This window comes from Oratosquilla oratoria, chromosome 16 (genome assembly GCF_046742065.1).
Source record: "Oratosquilla oratoria isolate Oo_2021 chromosome 16, ASM4674206v1, whole genome shotgun sequence".
Classification (NCBI taxonomy): domain Eukaryota; kingdom Metazoa; phylum Arthropoda; class Malacostraca; order Stomatopoda; family Squillidae; genus Oratosquilla; species Oratosquilla oratoria.
In genome coordinates, this window is record NC_134792.1 from 47729394 (window position 1) to 47754212 (window position 24819).

General features: G+C 40.4%; 1 protein-coding gene across 5 annotated transcripts in view; it reads left to right on the forward strand.

Annotated features, from left to right (window-relative positions):
• The window catches only part of Top2 (DNA topoisomerase 2), a 69770-nt gene that overhangs the window by 30032 nt on the left and 14919 nt on the right, over positions 1–24819 (forward strand). For 2 of the 5 annotated variants that reach the window (XM_076199752.1, XM_076199751.1), the window contains exons 20-26: positions 453–668; positions 871–972; positions 8438–8554; positions 9517–9684; positions 20069–20131; positions 24162–24288; positions 24656–24791. In XM_076199752.1, coding sequence (XP_076055867.1) covers positions 453–668; positions 871–972; positions 8438–8554; positions 9517–9684; positions 20069–20131; positions 24162–24288; positions 24656–24791 — 929 coding nt within the window. The remainder of the gene's footprint in view (positions 1–452; positions 669–870; positions 973–8437; positions 8555–9516; positions 9685–20068; positions 20132–24161; positions 24289–24655; positions 24792–24819) is intronic. The other 3 variants (XM_076199753.1, XM_076199755.1, XM_076199754.1) reach the window with 3 other exon arrangements.

Genomic DNA, 24819 nt, shown 5'->3' on the forward strand with positions numbered 1-24819 from the left:
CAGATTTCAAATTTGCACTCTTAATTAATACTCTTGGAAATTTTTTGTCTGGACCTGGATATTTTGTACCTTTTAAGTCTATCTGACTACATCTTACTTGCTAATGCTGATGCTAGTTAGTCCATCTCTCATCTCCAGTGAAGATCGGGTTGTTATCAGGTCCTATATCTAAGCTCACTTATGGAAATACAGAGAGCAAATATGAAGTGCCTTGCTCATTTTTCCCACTGTATTTATCAAGACATTCTCATTGGATTTAATCAGGCCTATCTTTTCCTATTTTTAGTTCTATAGGTGAGAGAAAGCCTTGGGGTTAGATCCCACTTGTCTGGCAACCTTAATTTCATAGTTATTTTCTATGCGTGTTCTTTTTAATCAGTCTAGCCATTTCATTCTTCTTCTCTTCTTTGTGTTCCTTCCCCATATGTAATGTTATCTGAAATGTATTAAAGGAAGAAGACATGAATGAAGAGGAAGAGGAAGACGAGGCTGCAGAGGCAAAGCTGAACTATGACTACTTGCTTGGTATGCCCATGTGGAACTTAACCAAGGAAAAGAAAGATGAAATCTTGAAGAATAGAGACTTAAAATTGCAAGAGCTAAAGGGCTTAAGGGATAAGACACCAGAGGATATCTGGTTTGAAGATTTGAGAGTACTGGAAGAACAGGTTTGTGAAATTTTCATATGTTGTATTATATCATTGGCATCATGAGTTGTAAAAATTGTACTCAGGATTAAGTGATACAAAGTACTCCTCTCTCTCTCTCTCTTTCTCTCTCTCTCTCTCTCTCTCTCTCTCTCTCTCTCTCTCTCTCTCTCTTGTTCGTCTTCAGAAGTTTGTGGTAATTCTTTTTATTTGTATATTTTAGTTGGACATAGTTGAACAGAAGGAGATCAGTGATGCAGAGGCAAGTGTGGTATTGAAGGTCAAGGGAGGAAAAGGTGCTGGTGGCAACAAGAGATCCAAAAAGGTTGGTGTTAGTTTACAGTTGGAAATGGACATAAGTGCAAATAAGTGAATTCAAAGGTTAACACAGAGACTTTCTTAAAAAGGTTTTGTTATTTTGTTTTGTTTCATTTTTTCTTTAGAGATATGAAGACAGGGTAAGTGTGGTTTTTGCTATTCTGGGTGGTATTTAATATAGCATGAGCTTGAGTACATAGGCTGTTCAAACGCATGATTTTGATTATATATATATAATCCTATTATTTATTGAACTTGTGCTCTGCTCAAAATTTATTGTAATCAAGGTTGAAGTGAACTATTATGTGCTGTCTCTGATTTTGATGAAGTCAAATTGCATGTTACAGGAAATTAATGTTAATATTTGTGAAGTGCTACAAGAAAGTAATGAGAATTTGGAGAAAATTATAGGTAATTATATAAGTGATAAACCACATTTATTTGTGCTATACACAAGTAGGTCACATTTCCCATGTATAAGAAGGATTACCTGGTCAAAGCCTTCACCCACACTTAAGGATTCACTTGCACAAACCTCTTGTCACATTAGATGGGAGGGAGCCCATCCACCACCACCCAGGTACACCATACTCCAGAATGATAATGTAATACATGCCATCTTGGTGCTCATAGCCAGTCATACCCCCCCCCCCCCAATGGCAACTGTAGATATTTTTGGTAGAGTAAATGTTGTTTGTTCCAGGAAAGAATCATAGTGGAGAGTTGATGGTGGAGATGTGTCTAGAAAGAGAATTGATGATAGCAAATACAGTGTTTCGGAAGAAAGCCAAGCATTAGTACACATGGGAGAGAGTGGTGGATGGAAGGATGGTAGATAGAGCGTTAATGGACTATGTAGTGGTAGATCGGAGTATAATAGGAAGAGTTGTACATGTGCTAAAGGGAGAGGGTGGGGGAATATCAGATCATTTTTTGGTGGAAGGTAAGTTGAGAGTGGAAGATAGATGGAGAAAGAGGAAAATGTCAAAAGTTTGGGAGTACTTAGAGTGAACTCTTTAAATGAAAAGGAGGAGTACAAGAAGAAGCTGAGAGAGGAGTGGGTGGGAGTGAAGGATAGAGTAGAGCTAGGAGTGGAGGAGGAATGGGGATAGTACAAGGAGGGAGTCACAAAGTGTGCAAAGATGGTGTGTGGAACAAGAAGGACAGGAGGAAATAGAAGGAAGGGTAGTGAATGATGGGGTGAGGAAACAAAGAAGGTTGTAGAAGAGAGCAAGCGAGCTTTCACAGATTGGTTACAAAATAGGATGAGGGAGTCATATGAGAGGTACAAAGAAAAGAAAAGAGAAGTAAAGCAAAAGGTAAAGGAGGCAAAGAGGAGAGCAGATGTTAAACGGGGTAAGAGTATGACAGAAAATTTTGAAAGTAATAAATAGATGTTTTGGAAAGAAATTAAGAGAGGAATAGGAGACGAATCAAGTAGAGAAGAAAAGGTAAAAGGTGCAGCTGGAGAGATGATAATGGAAGAGAAGGCAGCAATGGGAAGATGGGCAGAATATTTTAGGGAGTTACTAAATGTGAAGGAGGATAGGGAGGGAAAGATAGTTCCAGTGGGAAATGCTAAGAAAATGAGAGTGATGAGTGAGGAAAATGGAGGAGAAATAAGGAAGGATGAAGTGAAGGCAGTTGTTAAGATGATGAAAGCAGGTAAGGCACCTGGTCTGGATGGATACCATGCAGAATGTCTTAAAAAAAAAGGAGGTACAGTGATGGTGGACTGGCGGGTGTGGTTATTTAATGTTTGCTGGAGAGAGGGTAGAGTGCTGGAGGACTGGAGGCCTGTATAGTTCCACTTTACAAGGGAAAAGGGGACAAATGTGCGTGTAGTAGTTTAAGAGGGATTAGCTTGTTAAGTGTAGTTGGGAAGGCTTATGGGAGGATCTTGATTGAGAGGATTAGGAGAGGAAGAGAGGGAGTAATTGGTGAGGAACAGTGGATGTAGGAGGGTAGAGGTTGTGTAGATCAGATTTTTGTGGTAAGACAGATATGTGAGAAAGGTATAGGAAAGGGTAAGGATGTTTTTTTGGCTTTTATGGATCTGGAAAAGGCTTATGACAGGGTAGACAGGAAGGCACTGTGGGAGGTTTTGTGGATATACAGGATAGGAGGAAAGCTAGGAGCTGTCAAAAGTTTTTACAAGAGTAGTAGAGCATGTGTCAGGATTAGAAATGGAAAGAGTGAGTGGTTCAAGTAAAGGTGGGACTTCGTCAAGGATGCGTTATGTCGCCCTGGCTGTTCAACTTATACATGGATAGGGTGGTGCGAGAGGTAAATGCAAGGGTGGTGGGTCAGGGATTGGAGATGGTTAAAGAAAATGGAGAAAACTGGGAGGTGAGCCAGCTTTTGTTTGTGGACAACACTGCGCTTGTTGCAGGATTGAAGGAGGGATTGAGGAAGTTGGTGACAGAGTTCGGGAGAGTGTGTGAAAGAAGAAAGCTGAAGATAAATGTGGGTAAAAGTAAGGTGATGAGATGTACAAGGGGTGAAAGTGGCAGCAGACTGGAAGTGAGCATTAAGGGAGAGCGACTGGAGGAAGTGGATAGTTTTAGATACTTGAGTGCGAATGTGGCAAGAAAGGGTGGAGTGAAGGTGGAGGTAGAATATAGATTGAGAGAAGTGAGTAAATACCTTGGTGGATAAAAGTGTATTGAGAAAAAGACATTTGGGAATGGATGCTAAGAGGAGACTGTATGAAGGAGTGATTGTGCCAACAGCACTGTATGGGTCAGAAACATGGAACATAAGAGAGGAAGAGAAGAGTGAATGTGTTTGAGATGAGATGTCTGAGAATTATGGTAAGGGTTACTAGGCTGAATAGAGTGAGAAATGAGGTGAGGAGAAGAGGAGTGGAAAGGGAGTTGGGAGATAGGGTCGGTGAAAAAGTATTAGGATGGTATGGACACATGGAAAGAATGAGTGAAGAAAAATTAGTAAAAGAGGTGTGGAAGGCTGAGGAGGAAGAAGTGAACATGAGAGGGGCTTTGGGAAAGGGGAATGTCTGTTGAGGAAGGATGGGAGAGGACAGCAGACAGAGATGAATGGAGAATGGTTGTATATGGATGATGCTGTGATGTATGTGTGAGAAATAATTTGACGCAGCCCAAAGGGATTTCTCCTTTTCTGCATGAGGGGGAGGTTGCTGATTTAATGAAGCAGCCTTGCTGTGGATGTGCTGTGTCTTGTGACACTACTTCTGACCCAGGGCAGTACATACATACATATACCAAGGTTTTTCCCCCCTTACAAGGGGGGTAGCCGAAAAGAAAAAGGCATAAAATCATTCCCACCCATTCCATCCCTGAATACACTCCACACCCCTCCACCCTCCCTCTTATCTTAGCACCTCCTGAATGACGGGTCATCCCTGCACCTTGTCCTGCCCTGGGTCAGAAGCAGTGTCGCAAGACACAGCACATCCACAGCAAGGCCGCTTCATTAAATCGGCGACCCCCCCCCCCTCTCCGTCCCCCCATTGCATAAAATGAGAAGGCGGGGAGAAATCCCTTCGGGCTGCATCAAATTTTGCTCACACATACTACCTCACCCCCCATCCACCCGCCCATTCCACCTCATGCTATCACAACATCATCCATATACAACCATTCTCCATTCACCCCTGTCTCATCCATATACAACCATTCTCCATTCACCCCTGTCTTCTGTCCTCTCCCTTCCTTCCTCAACAGACATTCCCCTCTTCCCCAAAGCCCCCTTCACCCCATCCATCCACCTCATCCTAGGACGTCCCCTCATGTTCACTCCCTCCACATCTGCCTTCCACACCTTTTACTAGTCTTTCTTCACTCATTCTGACCATGTGTCCAAACCATCCTAATATTCTTTCATCAACCCTATGTCCCAGCTCCTTTTCCACCCCTGTTCTCCTCCTCACCTCCTCATTTCTCACTCTATCTAGCCTAGTAACCCCCATCATACTTCTCAGACACCTCATCTCAAACACATTCAAACTCCTTCTCTCTTCTTCTCTTATGTTCCACGTTTCTGCCCCATACAGTGCTTTTGGCACAATCACTCCTTCATACAGTCTCCTCTTAGCATCCATTCCCAAATGTCTATTCCTCATTACACTCTTTAATCCACCAAGGCATTTACTCGCTTCTCTCAATCTACATTCTACCTCCACTTTCACTCCACCCAGGGCAGTGGGTGAGATAAAGGGATGACCCGTCATCCAAGGGGTCCCAAGATAAAAGGGAGTGGAGTGTGATAGGGATGGAATGGGTGGGAGTGGTTTTTATGCCTTTGTTTTTTTGGCTACATCCCTTATAAGGGAAAAAAAAGCCTTTGGTATATGTATGTAAATGTCTTTGAATGCAGTCATCCAGGAATAGCCAAGAAGGAGGGGGAGGGGTGAATGGGAGTGGAATATGTGGGGATGGAATGGGTGGGAGTGGGTTCTATGCCTTTGTTTTTTGGCTACCTCTCTTGTAAGAGGGAAAAAGCCTGTGGTATGTATACATAAACATTATTTGAGGATGAAGCTTTAATTTGATGTAAAAGGTTTTGCCATGGGAAATGAATGATTTAATAAGGATGTAGTGTTGAATAGACCTTTATTCTGTTCTGTAGTATTTAACCTTTAACTATGCCGAACAAACTACACAAAGTGAGGGATTGAAAATGGTAATTAAATGTACCAGAAGCCAAAATCCTTCACATTGAAATTACTACCTCACTCCTGCAAAGTGGGAAGTGAGAAACCCATGGTAGGGATAGCTTTTCGAGCTCCCCCCCCCCCTTTTTTTTGGGGGGGGGGGTGCAGTGAAGCCTGCAGTACACCCCAGGAATCAAACTCCCAACTACATGCTCATGAGTTTGACATGGTATCCACTGGGTTATTGTACAACTCCCACATAGAGCATCACATGAAAATGATAAATACACATTTCAGTGCAAGACCCTTCAACCCTACCTATCTCATCACATTAAACATAAACCAGATGAATGAAATAAAAAAAACTGTAGAAAAAGAAATAAATCCCATTGGGCTGCATCAAAATGTTCATACATAATCACTCCCTACCACCTTCCCTTCCTCTCATACATGTTAGTTACAACAAACTACCACATGCACCAGACAGCACAGCCATACAATAAACAAACTGCCCCAGATGCAATCATCATACAGAAGAAGTAAAAAGCGGGCTCCCGCAAGGATCAGTACTGGCACCGATCATGTTCGCTGTATACGTTAATGACATGAATGAAGGCGTGGAGTGCTATATAATTTTTTTTTGCAGATGATGCAAAATTACTTAAGAAGGTAAAAACGGAAGAGGACTGCAACTCATTGCAACAAGATCTGGACACAATATGGAATTGGACTCAAAAATGGGAAGTAAAATTCAATATTAAGAAATGCAGCATAATGGAATTTGGAAAGAGTAAAAATAGAATATCAAAAGATTACAGAATTGGGGAAGAAAAAATAAATAAAACAAACTATGAAAAAGATCTTGGAGTGATGATTGGAAAGGACATGAAACCAGATAAGCATATAAACAAGATGTTCGGAGAAACCTACAACTTATTGAGAGCAATCAAAGTGGCATTTACCTAATTGGACGAAGAAATGATAAGGAAAATACTTACTACACTAATAAGACCAAAACTCGAGTACGCAGCATCACTTTGGACACCCAGTACCAAAAAGAATACAGTATTAAGAAACTAGAAAGATTACAAAGAGCGACAACAAAACTAGCAACGACACTCGCCGAACTAACATATGAGCAAAGACTATCCAAATTGAACCTACCAACTCTGGAACAAAGAAGAGAAAGAGGAGATTTGCTAACTATCTACAGAATAATGAAAGGAATGGAAGTTTTAGACAGGAACGACCTATTAATGTGGGACAACGGTAAAACAAGAGGACACGGAAAAAACTTGAAAAAGGATAGTTATAGAAAAAACTTGAAAAGGAACAGTTTCCCACACAGAGCGATAAATACATGGAACAAATTAGACAACAAAACAGTATGTGCTAACACTATACAAGATTTTAAGATAAAACTTGATGCGGAGAGATACAAAGACGGGTCACCACGAGCATAGCTCCCCTCCCGTATATTACAACTAGGTAAATACAACTAGGTAAATACCTCATTTTATATGGCTCACATCCATTTGTGTTCCATAAAATGATTTAGTTCTTTTTGGATTAAGGGCCATCCCATTCCTCACCAGAAGCAATGCAGCAAGACACAGCACCACCACAGTAAGGCCCAACATTTTGCTGTGTCTTGCTGCAATACTTCGTAGTAACAGTTATGTGTAGAAATTCTCATTATTTTTTGTTAGCTTCCTTTTATTTAAATGTGTGTGTACACACATTAATTTTTGATAAACATTACTTATTCAGTACTGCTTTCTATGTTAAAAAAAGCATGTATGTGTATACTGTTCTTGTTAACTTATCAATCCTTTCTGGGATCAATGATGGGTACCTGCTTGTGGGCCTGCATGGTGGACAGTGGAGTTGTCTATTTTCAAAACCCATTAAACCCCTCACCTCCATGAGGAGGGGCTGACACTTGGTCTATGGATAGGGCCCAGGATCTCGCATCTGTCAATTGTAACTTTCTTGTGCATTTCTACACATCTAAAGCTGACATCTGGTGACTGCTCCCTTCCTACCTTCAGTCACTGACACAGAAACAGTCCCACACTAATACAACACAGACAACAATCCAGTAGTTCTTCACAGAGAGATCTATGGGAGGGTCCAAGCACCATTGTCAGGGGATGTGGATTTTCCACTAAGTGAAACTTGAGGAAACATTATCATTAACCTCTTCACTCTTAGAAGAGTTCATAAACAGCAGGATAAAAAAAAAAAAGCCTGCATGGTATGGAAGGTGTTTATGAATTTTTTAATCTTCTTAAGGTGATGTACAACTGAAAAAAATAGTATGACAGTATTCAGAATAAAATGATCAATGGCTCATGGTACAGGTGTTAATTTTGTGTGAACATGTATGATAAGTATTGGGTAGAGGAGTGATCCAATCTATAAATCTGTAGGGTAGAGGAGTAATCTTATTTGTTTTGTAACCAGTTAAGCTAAAGGGTGCTAGTCAGGCTTTGATAGAGTTGTGCATGGCTGCTGAAGGGCAGAGGACTTGCCCAGGAAAGAATGAACTATTATGCTTTCTTACAGCTGGATTTTATTCCTAGTCGTTTATGTAAGGTTTCCTCTTGTTATGTATTAAGTTTATGCTTCCAGTCTTCTAATGTATTGACTATGTTACTGATATTATAAAGTATAAGGTGATGAGGTGATATCTGGTTAATTAAATTTTTACATAGATAAAGAAATGCAGTATTTTATATCATTGTTATATGGATTTGATATTATATAATTATATATATGTGTGTGTGTGTGCCATACAAGATGTTCTTATTTGGTAATTAATGTTGCCTTTTCTCAGTTGGCAGAAGAAACTCTACCATCTTCCACTGCAATGAGAGTGGAGCCCAGGATTGATGCAGACTTGAAGAAGAAGGCTGAAAAGGCAGCTGCTCTTAAAGAAAAAATAGGCAAGAAGGTGAGAGCCCAAGAATGTATGCTGCCCTGGTAGTAAGAGCGATCAAAAGGGATGGGATTTATTTATTTCTCTCTTTATCTCCAAATGGGTGTGCAGAGAGTTATGGAAGGAATGTGAATATAAAGCTGTTGGGGGTACATACAGGTGCTGTCTTGCTGCATTGATTCCAACTTGGGCAATGGATGGGAGACAGGGATGGCCATTCATCCACAAGGAGCTAAGATAGAAGAGAAACAAATGGATGATGGCTAGGAGTGGGTGCATGCCTTTGCTGGCAACTCCCATATAAGAGGAAAGAAACCTTTTGGTATATTGATAGATCACAGAAAGTACATCTGCAGTAACTTTACCCAAAAATGCTGACACTTAATTTCCAGAGTGAGTGCAAGATTTTTTCTTGCTTTATTATAAATTTTAAGTAATTTTTTAGTACCCAAGTTCAAAAGTGCATCATCATCAAGTGAGGTACTTTAATTAGCATTGAATTTATATAGTGAGAAGTTAATAGGTGCTTATGGAGAGATGATAATGGAAGAGAAGGCATTAAGAGGAAGATGGGCTGAGTATTTTAGGGAGTTTCTAAAGGTGAAGGAGGATATGGAGGGATAGTTAAAGTGGGAAGTGCCAAGAAAAAGACAGTGGTGAGGGAGAAAAATTGAGGAGAAATAAGGAAAGATGGGGTGAAGGCAGTTGTTAAGATGATGAGAGCAGGTGGGAGTGGATTTTGCCTTTGTTTTCTGGCTACCTCCCTTGTAAGGGGGGAAAAAAAGCCATTGGTATACATATGTATGTATTACTATATATTTATGAAGAGGGAGGGAGGGGTGGTGAATGGAAGTGGAGTATGTGGGGATGGAATGGATTTATGCCTTTAACTTTATCTACCTCCTATGTAAGGGGGAAAAAGCTGTTGGTATATGTATGTATGTATTAATATATATATTTTTAATCCCTAACATCAGCCCAAGAAGGCACCAGAAACTACTGAACGAGATGAGTTTGATGAAATTGTATCCAACAATACTGGGAAGTCTCTGACTGCACGTCTGGGTAACTCTCCAGATATGATTAAGAAGAAGGCGACCAAGCCAAAGCTGAACTTCAAACCCAAAGAAAAGCCGAAGCTCAGTGTATGTTAACATTTTTATTTATCTTCCCTCTGTTTCTCCAGACTCCCTATCCCTGCTCTGGTATCTTACTTCCATCTGTACATATATAGTCTTCATGTCAGTCTGTGGGAACTGATAACACTATTGGGAGGGGAGGGGAATCATCAGATTTGCTTGTTGCAGATTTATCAAGAACATGTATTTGATAAAGCTGTAACAAGCAAAACATCTTGCAAATAAAGGCTCACATGGTTTCTGTCTTGATAGACTTGTTGGCAACTGCCAATTTCATACTAACTGCTGGCACCTACACTCTTTGGTAGAACTCGCATCAAAGTAGAAATGCCCATGGCCCAAAGGCATATTCCTCACACTTGCTCACCCACAGTATGTGCTAACACTATACAAGATTTTAAGATAAAACTTGATGCGGAGAGATACAAAGGCGGGTCACCACGAGCATAGCTCCCCTCCCGTATATTACAACTAGGTAAATACACTCTTGGTTGTAGCCTTTAGTTGTAAACCACCACACACATGCACACTTTCTCTCTCACTCTCACTCAGTCTTTCCATACATTAGAATACAGTGACTGTTTTATCAACCACTTGGCACCTATCTCCTTTTCCATCTTTTTCTTGATTTTTTATGAGAATTTTGTGCTTAATTGAAGTGACATATATGTATATGTAGCAAGATATTCTACCTGCTGGGGAGGTGCTCTGCCTTGCTTCTGATCCAAGTAATAGCTGGGGCTCTGTGACTGGCCCCTCATCCACAAGGAGATGAGTGATTTTTAAAAAGGAAACAAATGGGTGTGGAATGGGTGGAGGGTGGGTTCATGCTATGGCTGACTTTCTCCCTTAGGGACCTTTTGGTGCATGGATATATATATATAATGTGTGTGTGTTGTATTATAGGAGAAGATAGTTGTGCTTTAGTGAACCATCTTTGTATCTTTCAGCATCAAGTTTGTTCTTAAATTCTTGTATAATTTTTGCACATTCTATTGTTTCATCCAGTTTGTTCCAGATATCCAACACTCTGTGTGGGAAACTATTCTTTTTCAGATCTTTTCTATCACTATCCTTTTTGAGTTTCTTTTCATGTCTTCGTGTTTTTCTCTCATACCACTTTAATAAATCATCTCTGTCAAGGACTTCCATCCCTTTCCTAATTCTGTAAGTGGTCAATAGATCTCCTCTTTCTCTTCCTTGTTCCAGGGTTGGTAGTTCTAGTTTGGACAGTCTTTGTTCATATGTCAATTTAAAGAATGTTGGTGCCATCTTTGTCATTGCTCTTTGAATTCTTTCTAATTTCTTTATTTTAGTAATGAGTGGCCATAATGTTGCAGTGTGTGTATTTACCTAGTTGTATCTAACGGGAAGGGGAGCTATGCTCGTGGAGTCCTGCCTTTGTGTCTCGCAGTGTCTAGTTTGCTCTTAAATTCGTATATGGTTTTTGCACACACTGTTGTTTCGACTAGTTTGTTCCATACATCCACCACTCGGTGGGGAAAGTAGTGTTTTTCAGGTCTTCTATAACTGTTTTGAGTTTCCTTCTATGCCCCCTTGTATTTTTCTTATCCCAATTTAGTAAGTCTTCTCTGTCAAGGATTTCCATATCTCATGATTCTGTAGATAGTCAACAAATTACTTCTTTCTCTTCTTTGTTCCAGTCAGTAATTCTTGTTTTGACAATCTCTCCTCATTTGACAGTTTTGAAAATGTTGGGGCCATCTTCATAGTTCCTCTCTGGATTCTCTAAATTTTCCTTGTATTCGTTTTGGTACTGGGTGACTATAGTGTTGCTGTGTACTCCAGTTTTGGCTTTATCAGTGTGACTAGTATTTTCTTTACCATTTCTTTTCCAAGTAAGTAAAGGCCACCTTTATTGATCTTAGCAAGTTGTAAGTTTATCTGAGTCTTGTTTATTAGTTTATCAGGGGACATGCCCTTTGTGATGATTACTCCCAGATCTTTTTCAGATTCCACTTTCTTTCATTCCTTTGCACTAATATTATGTTGTCCTGATGTATGTATGTATGTATATATGTGTGTATATATATATATATATGTGTGTGTGTGTGTGTATATATATATATATATATTTTCTCTCTCTCTCTCTCTCAGTCTCTCCCTAAAATTCCATTGTGCTACATTTCATAATGTTGAAGCCCACTTCCCACTTCTGACTCCATTCCCTAACCCTGTTCAGATCTCTATAGTGACTCAGTCTGTTTCAGTACTCATTTTCTTCATCGGTTTTGCATCATCTGTAAAGCTCATGTAACATTCTACACCCTTGACCATATCATTCACATAAATAGCAAACATTATTGGAGCCAATACTTATTCCTCGAGAACTCCACTAATCACCTCTTCCCAAGTAGAACTCTTATCTCTGAGCACTACTCTCATTTTTTTCTTCCATGCAAGAAATCTTCCATACATTTCAGTAGTTTACCTTTATCCCTCCTATTGTTTCTAGTTTTCGTTCTAGTTTTTTGTGTGGTATTTTGTCAAAAGCTTTTTGTAGATCTAGGAAACCACAATCTGCCTATCTGTCACTTTCTTGTATTATATCTAGTAGTCTTGAGTAGAAACTGATAAAATTTGTGGCACATAATCTTCCCTCTCTTAAATCCAAATTGTTTCTGATTTAGTACATTTTCCTCCAGATGTTTTATCCTTCTATTAATGATTACTTTTTCACAAATTTTGGCTACCCTGCTTGTAAGGGAAACCGATTTGTAATATGTTTTGTCTTCCTTATTTCCTCTTTTATATATTGGTATTTTTTCCAATCTTCTGTTATTTTTCCTTCTTTGAGTGAGCAATTTGTATATTTTGTCTATTCTTTACATTCTTTTAGTATCCAGTTTGCAATCCCATCCAGGCTGTGCAATTTCCTGACATCAAAGTTGTTATTTGGGCCATTTTTTTCTTTTCATGTTACTATTATTTATTTAGGAAAAAAGGAGAATGAGTATAAGAAGTTGAGAGAGGAGTGGGAGATAGTAATGGATAGAGTAGAACTAGGAGTGGAGGAGGAATGGGGATTGTTCAAGGAGGGAGTCATAAGGTGTGCAAAGATGGTGTGTGGAACAAGGAGGGCGGGAGGAAATAGAAGGAAGGGTAATGAGTGGTGGGATGAGGAAGCAAAGAAGGGTGTAAAAGAGAAGAAGCAGGCATTCATAGATTGGCTACAAATTAGGACAAGGTAATCGTATGAGAGGTACAAAGTAAAGAGAAAGGAAGTTAAGAATAAGATAAAGGAAGCAAAGAGGAGAGCAGATGTGAAATGGGGAAAAAGTATGACAGAAAATTTTGAAAGTAATAAAAAGATGTTTTGGAAGGAAATTAAAAGAGGAAGAGGAGGCAAATCAAGTAGAGAAGAAAAGGTAAAAGGTGGAGATGGAGAGATGATAATGGAAGAGAAGGCAGTGAGAGGAAGGTGGGCAGAGTATTTTAGGGAATTGCTAAATGTGAAGAAGGATAGGGAGGGTATTTGCAGTGGGAAGCACTAAGAAAATGAGAGTGATGAGTGAGGAAAATGGAGGAGAAATAGAGAAGGATGAAGTGAAAGCAGCTGTTAAGATGATGAGAGCAGGTAAGGCACCTGGTCTGGATGGATGCCATGCAGAATGTTTGAAGAAAGGAGGTACAGTTATGGTGGACTGACTGGTGAGGTTATTTAATGTTTGTTTAAGAGAGGGTAGAGTGCTGGAGGACTGCCTGTATAGTTCTGCTTTACAAAGGAAAGGGGGACAAGTGTGAATGTAGTAGTTACAGAGGGATCAGCTTGTTGAGTGTAGTTGGGAAGGCTTATGGGAGGATCTTGATTGAGAGGATTAGGAGAGGAAGAGAGGGAGTAATTGGTGAGGAACAGTGGTTTTAGGACAGGTAGGGGATGCGTAGATCAGATTTTTGTGGTAAGGCAAGATATGTGAGAAAGCTATAGGAAAAGGTAAGGATTTTTTTGGGCCTTTTATGGATCTGGAAAAGGCTTATGACAGGGTAGACAGGAAGGCACTGTGGGAGGTATTGCAGATATATGGGATAGGAGGAAAGCTGTTAAGAGCAGTCAAGAGTTTTTATGAGAGTAGTAGAGCTTGCGTTAGGATTAGAAATGGAGAGAGTGAATGGTTTTAGGTAAAGGTGGGACTTCGTCAGGGATGTGTTATGTCGTCCTGGCTGTTCAATCTTTACATGGATGGGGTGGTGCGAGAGGTGAATGCAAGGGTAGTGGGTCAGGGGTTGGAGATGATCAAAGAAAATGGAGAAAAGTTGGAGGTGAGCCAGCTGTTGTTTGCTGACGACACTGCGCTTGTAGCAGGATCAGAGGAGGGATTGAGGAAGTTGGTGACAGAGTTTGAGAAGGTGTGTGAAAGAAGGAAGCTAAAGATAAATGTGGGCAAAAGTAAGGTGATGAGATGTACAAGGGGAGAGAGTGACAGTAGGCTGGAAGTGAGCATTAACCACTTCAATACGGGACTTAAATCTCGCGGGCAGCAGCCAATGCCAGCCGTATGACGTAACGAAATAATATTCGCATCATAAAATATAGTCGCCGCTTGTATCGATCGTTCTCTCTTTCACCCGCGAATTTTGAAAACCACAGAGAATGGGATTCAGGGCGCATTTGGGAGAATGTAAAAACACAGGGGCGACTACAATAAATATAATCAAGACGCCGATATGGCAGCGTCGCGAATCCACTTGCTCCTCATGACGCCTACGTGTGCGGCACCGTATGGAAGGGGTTAAGGGTGAGAAACTGGAGGAAGTGGATAGTTTTAGATACTTGGGTGCGAATGTGACAGGAAAGGGAGGAGTGGGGGTGGAGGTAGAATGTCGATTGAGAGAAGTGAGTAAATGCCTTGGTGGATTAAAAAGTGTAATGAGAAATAGACATCTGGGAATGGATGCTATGAGGAGGTTATATGAAGGAGTGATTGCCAACAGCAATGTACGGGGCAGAAACATGGAACATAAGAGAGGAAGAGAGGAGTTTGAATGTGTTTGAGATGAAATGTCTGAGAAGTATGATAGGGGTTACTAGGCTGGATAGAGTGAGAAATGAGGAGGTGAGGAGGAGAACAGAGGTGGAAAGGGAGCTGGGAGATAGGGTTGATGAAAGAGTATTAGGATGGTTTGGACACATGGAAAGAATGAGTGAAGAAAGATTAGTAAAAGACGTGTGGAAGGCGGAGGTGGAATCAGGGCTGCGGAGTCGGGTGGTATAAGGTCCGACTCCCGACTCCTTAACTCCATGACCCCTATGTGGAAATCTATTCTGCAGATCCATATACCAGCCTCCCACACCTATTCAGCAAGCATTTTATAAATATTTTTCATGTATATTATTTTTTACGTGAAGCATTCACTTGTATGATAAATATACTCACATATACACTCAACCAGCTTTATATATGTATATGCACACAAGCACGTATATTCGTATAAACATATATATATTAAATATATAATGGTATTATTTATGCTCATGATCATCTACCAGCTTATGAGCACTTTCAAATCTGTCATGGCAGAGTTGCCACTTCAAGCTAGATATTTTCTTTTTCCTTTGTGCCCCCCCCCCTCCCCCCAAAAAAAAAATCATCTTATTTTATTAGTCCAATCTCATAAACCTTCTATCACAGTATTAGGAAAAAATGTGACAAATCATGGTGAGGAAAGGTTAATGGAGAATGGCCTACCTAGTACTTACTGCAGAATTAATTTCACCATGTTATCATAAAAACCAGGAATCAGTTCAGGAAAGAGAGACAACCTTCCCCTGTGCACACTGTTCATATCTGCTGTTGTTCCTCCCCTTTTCAGTCATCATCAAATGCTGTGACATATGCTCTAATGTCATTCCTATCTAGCCTCTGAGACTGGTCAAAGTTTATCTCAGGGCACTTCCATTGACTTTTACATACATGAAGACATACGTGCATAGTGCATACGTAGTGGATATATACTATTGTCTGTACTGTCATGTACGTGTGTACATGATGGAGTTCTAGATGTTAACATAATTTGAATTAATTAGACTGTCAACAAAGGTAAAGTAGCTAGTTTAAATTATTTAAAGATAAAAATCATATCTATCACTTGACAGTTGACAAATTATTCAGGAATTTGAATCAATAATTATATTTATTGAGTATTTATTAAAAATAGAAATACATTCCACTGGCTATAACTCCCATAGTATAGAATGAATGAAATATTAATACAAACAAGTTTCTGGAAACTTCTATAAATGGTACATATCCTGTGGGGGGTGGGGTAGTATGTGTGAGTAAATTTTGACGCAGCCCGAAGGGATTTCTCCCCGTCCTCTCCTTATATGCAAGGGGGGACGGAGAGGGGGGGTCGCCGATTAAATGAAGCGGCCTTGCTGTGGATGTGCTGTGTCTTGCGACACTGCTTCTGACCCAGGGCGGTGGGCAGGGTGCAGGGATGACCCGTCATCCAGGAGGTGCTCAGATGAGAGGGAGGGTGGGAGGGGTGTGGAGTGTATGTAGGGATGAAATGGGTGGGAGTGTTTTTATGCCTTTCCCTTTTTGGCTACCTCCCTTGGAAGGGGGAAAAGCCTTGGTATATGTATGTATGTAGCTATAAAAATATTCTATACTGGACGGTTATTAAATTTTATTAACACAAAACGTATCAAATTTTTTAGATTTTTTAAACTTGGAATAATGAGACCTACTGCTTTCTATTTGCACAATAGCAACAAATTATTTCACAGTGCACATCTATAGATAGTATTTTACAGCTATTGTTGGCTTGCCAATTACTGTAATGGTAGAAATTCAGACAAAGCTTTCAAGAATATAACAAAATATATGTACTGTACCTTGAATACACCCGTATTATTACGTTAATAACTAGGTTAAAAATTCAATCTATAAAAATTTCTTATAATAAAATATTTTATATGTTCCTTGAATCTACCAGTATTATTACGTTAATAACAAGGTTAAAGCTAAAATCTATACAAATTTCTTATTTGTAAACATTAAAAAAATAGGCTTTATTCATAGTTATAGAACTTATAGACTACTCGATTGAAATTTGCAAATAAGAAAAATAGTAGTTTGTACTTTATATAATTAGGGTAAACTGATATCATCTTAATGTGATGAAATGGTTGGTTAGATTAGCCTATGAGAAATATAGGTTGAGTCCTAGACTACCCTAGGAATAGAGGCAGCCTATAGTCTAGGAAAAACAAATTCGACCCTACAATTTATGGTAAAAAAGAAAAGTAAATGTAGATTATAAGGTTATTTTTTTTATATATAACATGAAATAAAATAAATAAAAATAAAACAATGAAAATAGTTAAAAAAAAAAGTAATTTTTTCATTGATTCATTAGTTTTATTTTTTATTTTCTTTATTTTCATCTATTTTTTTTTTTTTTTTTTAAAGAACTCGATATACATGTACCAAAAGAAATAGGTTTTATCTGTGTATATATATATATATATATATATATATATATATATATATATATACACTCTCTTCATCAAAGTTTTAAAAATTATACAAACTGCTAATGATTCGCTAGGTTAGCCTATCTCATAATCAGCATTTATCATACAAGAGGTAGGACCTTACAATTGGCCTAGGCTACATCACTGGGAAAAGTAGGAAACTTTGGCAAAGTAATCTAAATTTTTCTTGCATCCAATGCTTATTGTTTACCAATTCCTACAAAAAGAAACATAGCTAAATCATGCAAACTGTATATCTTGAAGGTAATATTTAAGGTCCGGTAGTCACTCAATAGGCTACTATCAATAGTAGGGTTTTACAGATTATTCCGGATACCAGTATATCAATATTTGTCTTTACCAAGGTCACATTACACAGTGTACAAGATTTGGCCTAAATATTTTCTTTTTACTATTATTAAGAGATTAAAAGAGGAAGGGAAGTTGATTTAAGTAGGGAAGAAAAGGTAAAAGGCAAAGATGATAATGGAAGAGGAAGCAATAAGGGGAAGATGGGCAGAATATTTTAGGGAACTGTTGAATGTAGAGGAAGATAGGGAGGGAATGGTGATAGCAGTGGGAGGCGCAAAGAAAATGACAGTGATGGGTGAGGAAAATGAGGGGAAAATAAGAAAAGATGAGGTGGAAGTAGCGATTAAAATGATGAGAGCAGGTAAGGGACCTGGGTTAGATGGGTGTCATGCGGAGTGTCTGAAGAAGGGAGGTAAAGTAATAGACTGGTTAGTGAGGTTGTTTATTGTGTGTCTAAGGGAGGGTAGAGTACCAGAGGACTGGAGGAGTGCATGTATAGTTCCGCTTTTCAAAGGAAAAGGGAACAAGTGTGAATGTAGTAGTTTCAGAGGGATCAGTTTGTTGAGTGTAGTTGGGAAGGCGTATGGGAGGGTTATAACTGAGAGAATTAGGAGAGGACCAGAGGAAGTAATTGGTGAGGAGCAGTGTGGGTTTAGGAGAGGTAGGGGCTGTGTGGATCAAATTTTTGTGATAAGACAGATTTGTGAGAAAGCTTTAGGAAAGGGTAAGGATGTCTTTCGGGCCTTTATGGATTTGTAAAAGGCTTATGATAGGGTAGACAGGTATTGGGGGAAAGCTGTTAAGAGCAGTCAAGAGTTTTTATGAGAGTAGTAGAGCCTGTGTTAGAATCAGAAATGGAGAGAGTGAATGGTTCGAGGTAAAGGAGGGACTAGGTCAGGGATGTGTCATGTCGCCATGGCTGTTCAATGTGTATATGGATGGGGTGGAACGGGAGGTAAATGCAAGAGAAATGGGCAGGGGACTGGAGTTGGTTGCAGAAAATGGAGAAAAGTGTGAGGTAAGTCAGTTGTTGTTTGCTGATGACACTGCACTTGTGGTAGGGTCAGAGGAGGCATTGGGAAAGTTAGTGACTGAGTTTGGGAGGGTGTGTGATAGGAGAGAGTTGAAGGTGAATGTGGGTAAAAGTAAAGTGATGAGGTGTACAAGAGGAGAGGATGGTGGAGAGTTGGAAGTAAGTCTTAAAGGGGAGAGGCTGGAGGAAGTGGAGAGTTTTAGGTACTTGGGGTCATATGTGGCTGCAAAGGGAGGAGTAGAGGTAGAGGTAAGCTGTAGATTGAGAGAAGCAAACAAATGCCTTGGGGGATTTAAAAAAGTAATGAGAAATAGACATTTGGGAATTAATGCAAAGAGGAGATTATATGAAGGGGTGATTGTGCCGACAGTGTTGTGCAGGGCAGAGACATGGAATTTGAGAGAGGAAGAGGTTAAATGTGTTTGAGATGAAATGTCTGAGAAGTATGGTGAGGGTTACAAGGCTAGATAGAGTGAGAAACGAGGAAGTGAGAAGGAGAGCTGAGGTGTTGGCTGAGAGGGCTGATGAAAGACTATTAGGATGGTTTGGACACATGGAAAGAATGGATGAAGGAAGACTGGTGAAAGGGGTATGAAAGGCAGAGATGGAGGGAGTGAATTTGAGAGGACGACCGAGGATGAGATGGATGGATGGGGTGATAGGGGCGTTGAGCAAGAGGGGAATGTCTGTGGAGCAGGGAAGGGATGGGAGGATGGGGGGGGTTTGGGGAGTGGGAAAGTGTGAATGATACTTTGACGCAGCCCGAAGGGACTTCTCCCCGTCCTCCGTTTTCTATGTGAGGGGACAGAGAGAGGGGAGTCGCCAATTAAGTCGCTGTGGATGTGCTATGTCCTGCATTACTTCTGACCCAGGGTGGTGGGCGGGATGCAGGGATGACCCGTCGTCCACGAGGAGATAAGATGTGAGGGTGGAAGGGATGATGGGTGGGAGTGGGTTTATGCCTTTTGACTTGGCTACCTCCCTGATAAGGGGGGAAAAAGCCTTTTGTATATAGATCAATAGAATTATGGTTATGGGTGAGTAAATTTTGACGCAGCCCGAAGGGATTTCTCCCCGTCCTCGCCTTATTTGCAAAGGGGGACGGAGAGGGGGGGTCGCCGATTAAATGAAGCGGCCTTGCTGTGGATGTACTGTGTCTTGCGACACTGCTTCTGACCCAGGGCGGTGGGCAGGGTGCAGGGATGACCAGCATCCAGGAGGTGCTCAGATGAGAGGGAGGGTGGGAGGGGTGTGGAGTGTATTTAGGGATGAAATGGGTGGGAGTGTTTTTATGCCTTTCCCTTTTTGGCTACCTCCCTTGGAAGGGGGAAAAAGCCTTGGTATATGTATGTATGTATGTGATTGTTTTTACTCTGGTTTCTATTTTTCATTGTTTCACTTGTAGGCCTATTGTATTCACTAGTAGCCATGATCAGTAGCCTGTTTCTATTTCATATATTTCAAACCACTAAATTTCTTTAATAAATGTATGATTTTCATATTCTGAAGTAGCTTTATCATAATCTAGCATATTTCTATTAAAGGAAAATGAGATAAAACTACCGAAAATGAAGGAAAAGAAAATTCACGGGGAGACACTGCTTCAGGTAGAATCTGCTGATGTTTGTTTACCTTAGTACTAGTAGCACACAATGCCGTCACATGGTGGCAACACGAATTGATGTTTATTTATGTTGAAGTAAAAGCATTGCAGTATAGTACAAAATATATATATATATAGATATATATATATATATGTGTGTGTATATATATATGTGTGTGTGTATATATATATGTGTGTGTATATATATATATATGTATATATATATGTATATATATATATGTATATATATATGTATATATATATGTATATATATATGTATATATATATATATATATATGTATATATATATATATATATATATATATATATAGTATATGTATATAGTTTCACTCTCCTTACAGCAAACAACTACAAATACATGACCACAAACACTTTTACCCAGACTGACAACGATAGCTTCTCAGTATTGTGTTTTTTTTTTTTTTTTTTTTCTTTTTTTTTTCTTCTTTTTTTCTTTTCTTATATATATTATTATTATTATTATTATTATTATTATTATTATTATCATTATTATTGATGGATTGTTTTTTGTTTCCATCTGGAGAGGCCACTTAGTGTACATATACACTGCACACACTCACCATTGCCTCCAAAAATATAAGCAAAACCATACAAAAACTGCTGAATTGTGCAACTGGTAAAACCAAACAGGGAAACCATGTTAAAAAAATAATTTTATTGGACTTAAGGAGTCGGATAAAAAAATTCCGACTCCGACTCAGACTCCTAGTACTCATAGAAATCCGACTCACTCCGACTCCGCAGCCCTGGGTGGAATGAGTGAATATGAGGGGGCATCCTAGGATGAGATGGACGGATGGGGTGAAAGAGGCTTTACAAAAGAGAGGAATGTCTGTTGAGGAAGGACGGGAGAGGACAGAAGATGGGTGAATGGAGAGGGTTTGTGTATAGATGTGGCTGTGATGCATGAGGGCGAGTGGGTGGGGGATGGGGGGTGAGGCAGTATGTATGAAAAAAAATTTGACTCAGCCCAAAGGGATTTCTCCCTGTCTTCTCCTTTTCTGCATGTGGGGTGTCGCCGAACTTTATGAAGCGGCCTTGCTGTGGATGAGCTGTGTCTTGCGACACTGCTTCTGACCCAGGGCAGTGGACAGGATGCAGGGATGACCTGTCATCCAGGAGGTGCCAAGATGGGAGGGGGGGGATGGAGGGAGTGGAATATATGGGAAATGAAATGGGTGGGAGTGATTTCTATGCCTTTTTCTTTTTGGCTACCCCTCCCCCCATGTAAGGGGGAGAAAGCCTTTGGTATATGTATGTACATTCTTTTAGTATCCAGTTTGCAATCCCATCCAGGCTGTGCAATTTCCTGACATCAAGGTTGTTATTTGGGCCATTTTTTCTTTATATGTTACAAAGGTACAAAGAAAAGAAAAGAGAAGTAAAGCAAAAGGTAAAGGTTGCAAAGAGGAGAGCAGATGTGAAATGGGGTAAGAGTTTGACACAAAATTTTGAAAGTAATAAAAAGATGTTTTGGAAAGAAATTAAGAGGTAGAGGAGGCGAATCAAGTAGAGAAGAAAAGGTAAAAGGTGCAGATGGAGAGATGATAATGGAAGAGAAGGCAGTAAGGGGAAGATTGGCAGAATATTTTAGGGAGTTGCTAAATGTGAAGGAGGATAGGGAAGGAAAGATTGCTGCAGTGGGAAGTGCGAAGAAAATGAGAGTGATGAATGAGGAGAAATAAGGAAGGATGAGGTGAAGGCAGTTGTTAAGATGATGAAAGCAGGTAAGGCACCTGGTCTGGATGGATACCATGCAGAATGTCTGAAAAAGGGAGGTACAGTGATGGTGGACTGGCTGGTGAGGTTATTTAATGTTTGTTGGAGAGAGGGTAGAGTGCCGGAGGACTGGAGGAGTGCCTGTATAGTTTTTTCTTTACAAGGGAAAAGGGGACAAGTGTGAATGTAGTAGTTTCAGAGGGATTAGCTTGTTGAGTGTAGTTGGGAAGGCGTATGGGAGGATCTTGGTTGAGAGGATTAGGAGAGGAACAGAAGGAGTAATTGGTGAGGAGCAGTGTGGATTTAGGACAGGTAGAGGTTGTGTAGATCAGATCTTTGTGGTAAGACAGATATGTGAGAAAGCTATAGGAAAGGGGAAGGATGTTATTTTGGCTTTTATGGATCTGGAAAAGGCTTATGATAGGGTAGACAGGAAGGCACTGTGGGAGGTTATGCAGATATACGGGATAGGAGGAAAGCTTCTAGGAGCTGTCAAGAGTTTTTATGAGAATAGTAGAGCTTGTGTCAGGATTGGAAATGGAGAGAGTGAGTGGTTCGAGGTAAAAGTGGGACTTCGTCAAGGATGCGTTATGTCGCCCTGGCTGTTCAACTTATACATGGATGGGGTGGTGCGAGAGGTAAATGCAAGGGTAGTGGGCAAGGGATTGGAGATGGTTAAAGAAGATGTAGAAAAGTGGGAGGTGAGCCAGCTGTTGTTTGCGGACGACACTGCGCTTGTTGCAGGATCAGAGGAGGGATTGAGGAAGTTGGTGGCAGAGTTTGGGAGAGTATGTGATAGAAGAAAGCTAAAGATAAATGTGGGTAAAAGTAAGGTGATGAGATGTACAAGGGGTGAAAGTGGCAGTAGACTGGAAATGAGCATTAAGGGAGAGTGACTGGAGGAAGTGGATATTTTTAGATACTTGGGTGCAAATGTGGCAGGAAAAGGTGGAGTGAAAGTGGAGGTAGAATGTAGATTGAGAGAAGCGAGTAAATGCCTTGGTGGATTAAAGAGTGTAATGAGGAATAGACATTTGGGAATGGATGCTAAGAGGAGACTGTATGGAGGAGTGATTGTGCCAACAGCACTGTATGGGGCAGAAACATGGAACATAAGAGAAGAAGAGAGAAGGAGTTTCAATGTGTTTGAGATGAGGTGTCTGAGAAGTATGATGGGGGTTACTAGGCTAGATAGAGTGAGAAATGAGGAGGTGAGGAGGAGAACAGGGGTGGAAAAGGAGCTGGGAGATAGGGTTAATGAAAGAGTATTAGGTTGGTTTGGGCACATGGAAAGAATGAGTGAAGAAAGACTAGTAAAAGAGGTATGGAAGGCAGATGTGGAGGGAGTGAACATGAGGGGACGTCCTAGGATGAGGTGGATGGATGGGGTGAAGGGGGCTTTGGGGAAGAGGGGAATGTCTGTTGAGGAAGGACGGGAGAGGACAGAAGACAGGGGTGAATGGAGAATGGTTGTATATGGATGATGTTGTGATAGCATGAGGTGGAATGGGGGGTGAGGTAGTATGTGTGAGCAAAATTTGACGCAGCCCGAAGGGATTTCTCCCCGTCCTCTCATTTTATGCAATGGGGGGGACGGAGAGGGGGGGTCGCCGATTCAATGAAGCGGCCTTGCTGTGGATGTGCTGCGTCTTGCGACACTGCTTCTGTATAAGGTGCAGGGATGACCCGTCATTCAGGAGGTGCTAAGATAAGAGGGAGGGTGGAGGGATGTGGAGTGTATTCAGGGGTGGAATGGGTGGGATTGATTTTGTGCCTTTTTCTTTTTGGCTACCCCCCATATACCAAGGCTTTTTCCCCCTTACAAGTGGGGTAGCCAAAAAGAAAAAGGCACAAAATCAATCCCACCCATTCCACCCCTGAATACACTCCACACCCCTCCACCCTCCCTCTTATCTTAGCACCTCCTGAATGACGGGTCATCCCTGCACCTTGTCCACTGCCCTGGGTCAGAAGCAGTTGCTGTGTATTTTTACACAGCCGTTCCCTTGATTAATATATGTTTGCCACTTTTCTCTCTTTCTCTCTCTCTCTCTCTCTCTCTCTCTCTCTCTCTCTCTCTCTCTCTCTCTCTCTCTCCCTCTCTCCAAGCTTTATCTCTGCTATCTTTTGCTTTGGTGCATCTTTGGTTAAACCAGCACTTGATATACATCTTTTCCTGTTTTTGTTTTGTGTCAAACAATTTTATTAATTTTTAGGGACATAATTATAGGATAGGGGTGGAGCAGTTTTGTAATTACACTATAATTTCTTAGGTTTCACCAAAGAAAAAGAAAGCCAATCCATGGGACACAGATTCTGAAGAAAATGATGACTTAAGCAGTGATGATAATAAAGAAGTTATACCAAGGGAGAGGACAGCCTCATCACGTAGAGCAGCAGGTAAGTTAGAGGTAAAAGTGAAAATGCGCAGTTTTGGAATTGGTGAGTGAGAGTGGAGAGAACTGTAAGGTAAATCAGTTGTTGGATGGGGTTGGGATGGTTATTCAAAGTTGGCAATGAGACGTACATTACCTCTGCTGGTGTTTGTTGTCTCTGTCCAAATTTTTACTTTACATTTGGTTCTCTAGTTATTCCACTTAAATATCTATGATTGCAGCCCATGGTATTCCCCCATTACTCCATATATTCAAATAGAAATCACCTGGCCACTGGTTCCTGCTGTCATAGCTCTAGAGCAAAGGCTCTGTCTATGCAATTTTACTCTTGTGCTATTTAGTCAATTTTTGACTTCAATTTCTAATTTCAGCAGCAAATGTGAAGTTCAACTTTGATGATGAGGATGAAGAACACAGTGACAGTGATATGTCTCTTCATGACAATGAAGGCATTAAAGAAGATCAGGGGCCAAAACAAGAATTAATTGTGAATGACTCCATTGTTATGTAAGTAGATTTTTAACTTAGATACAGA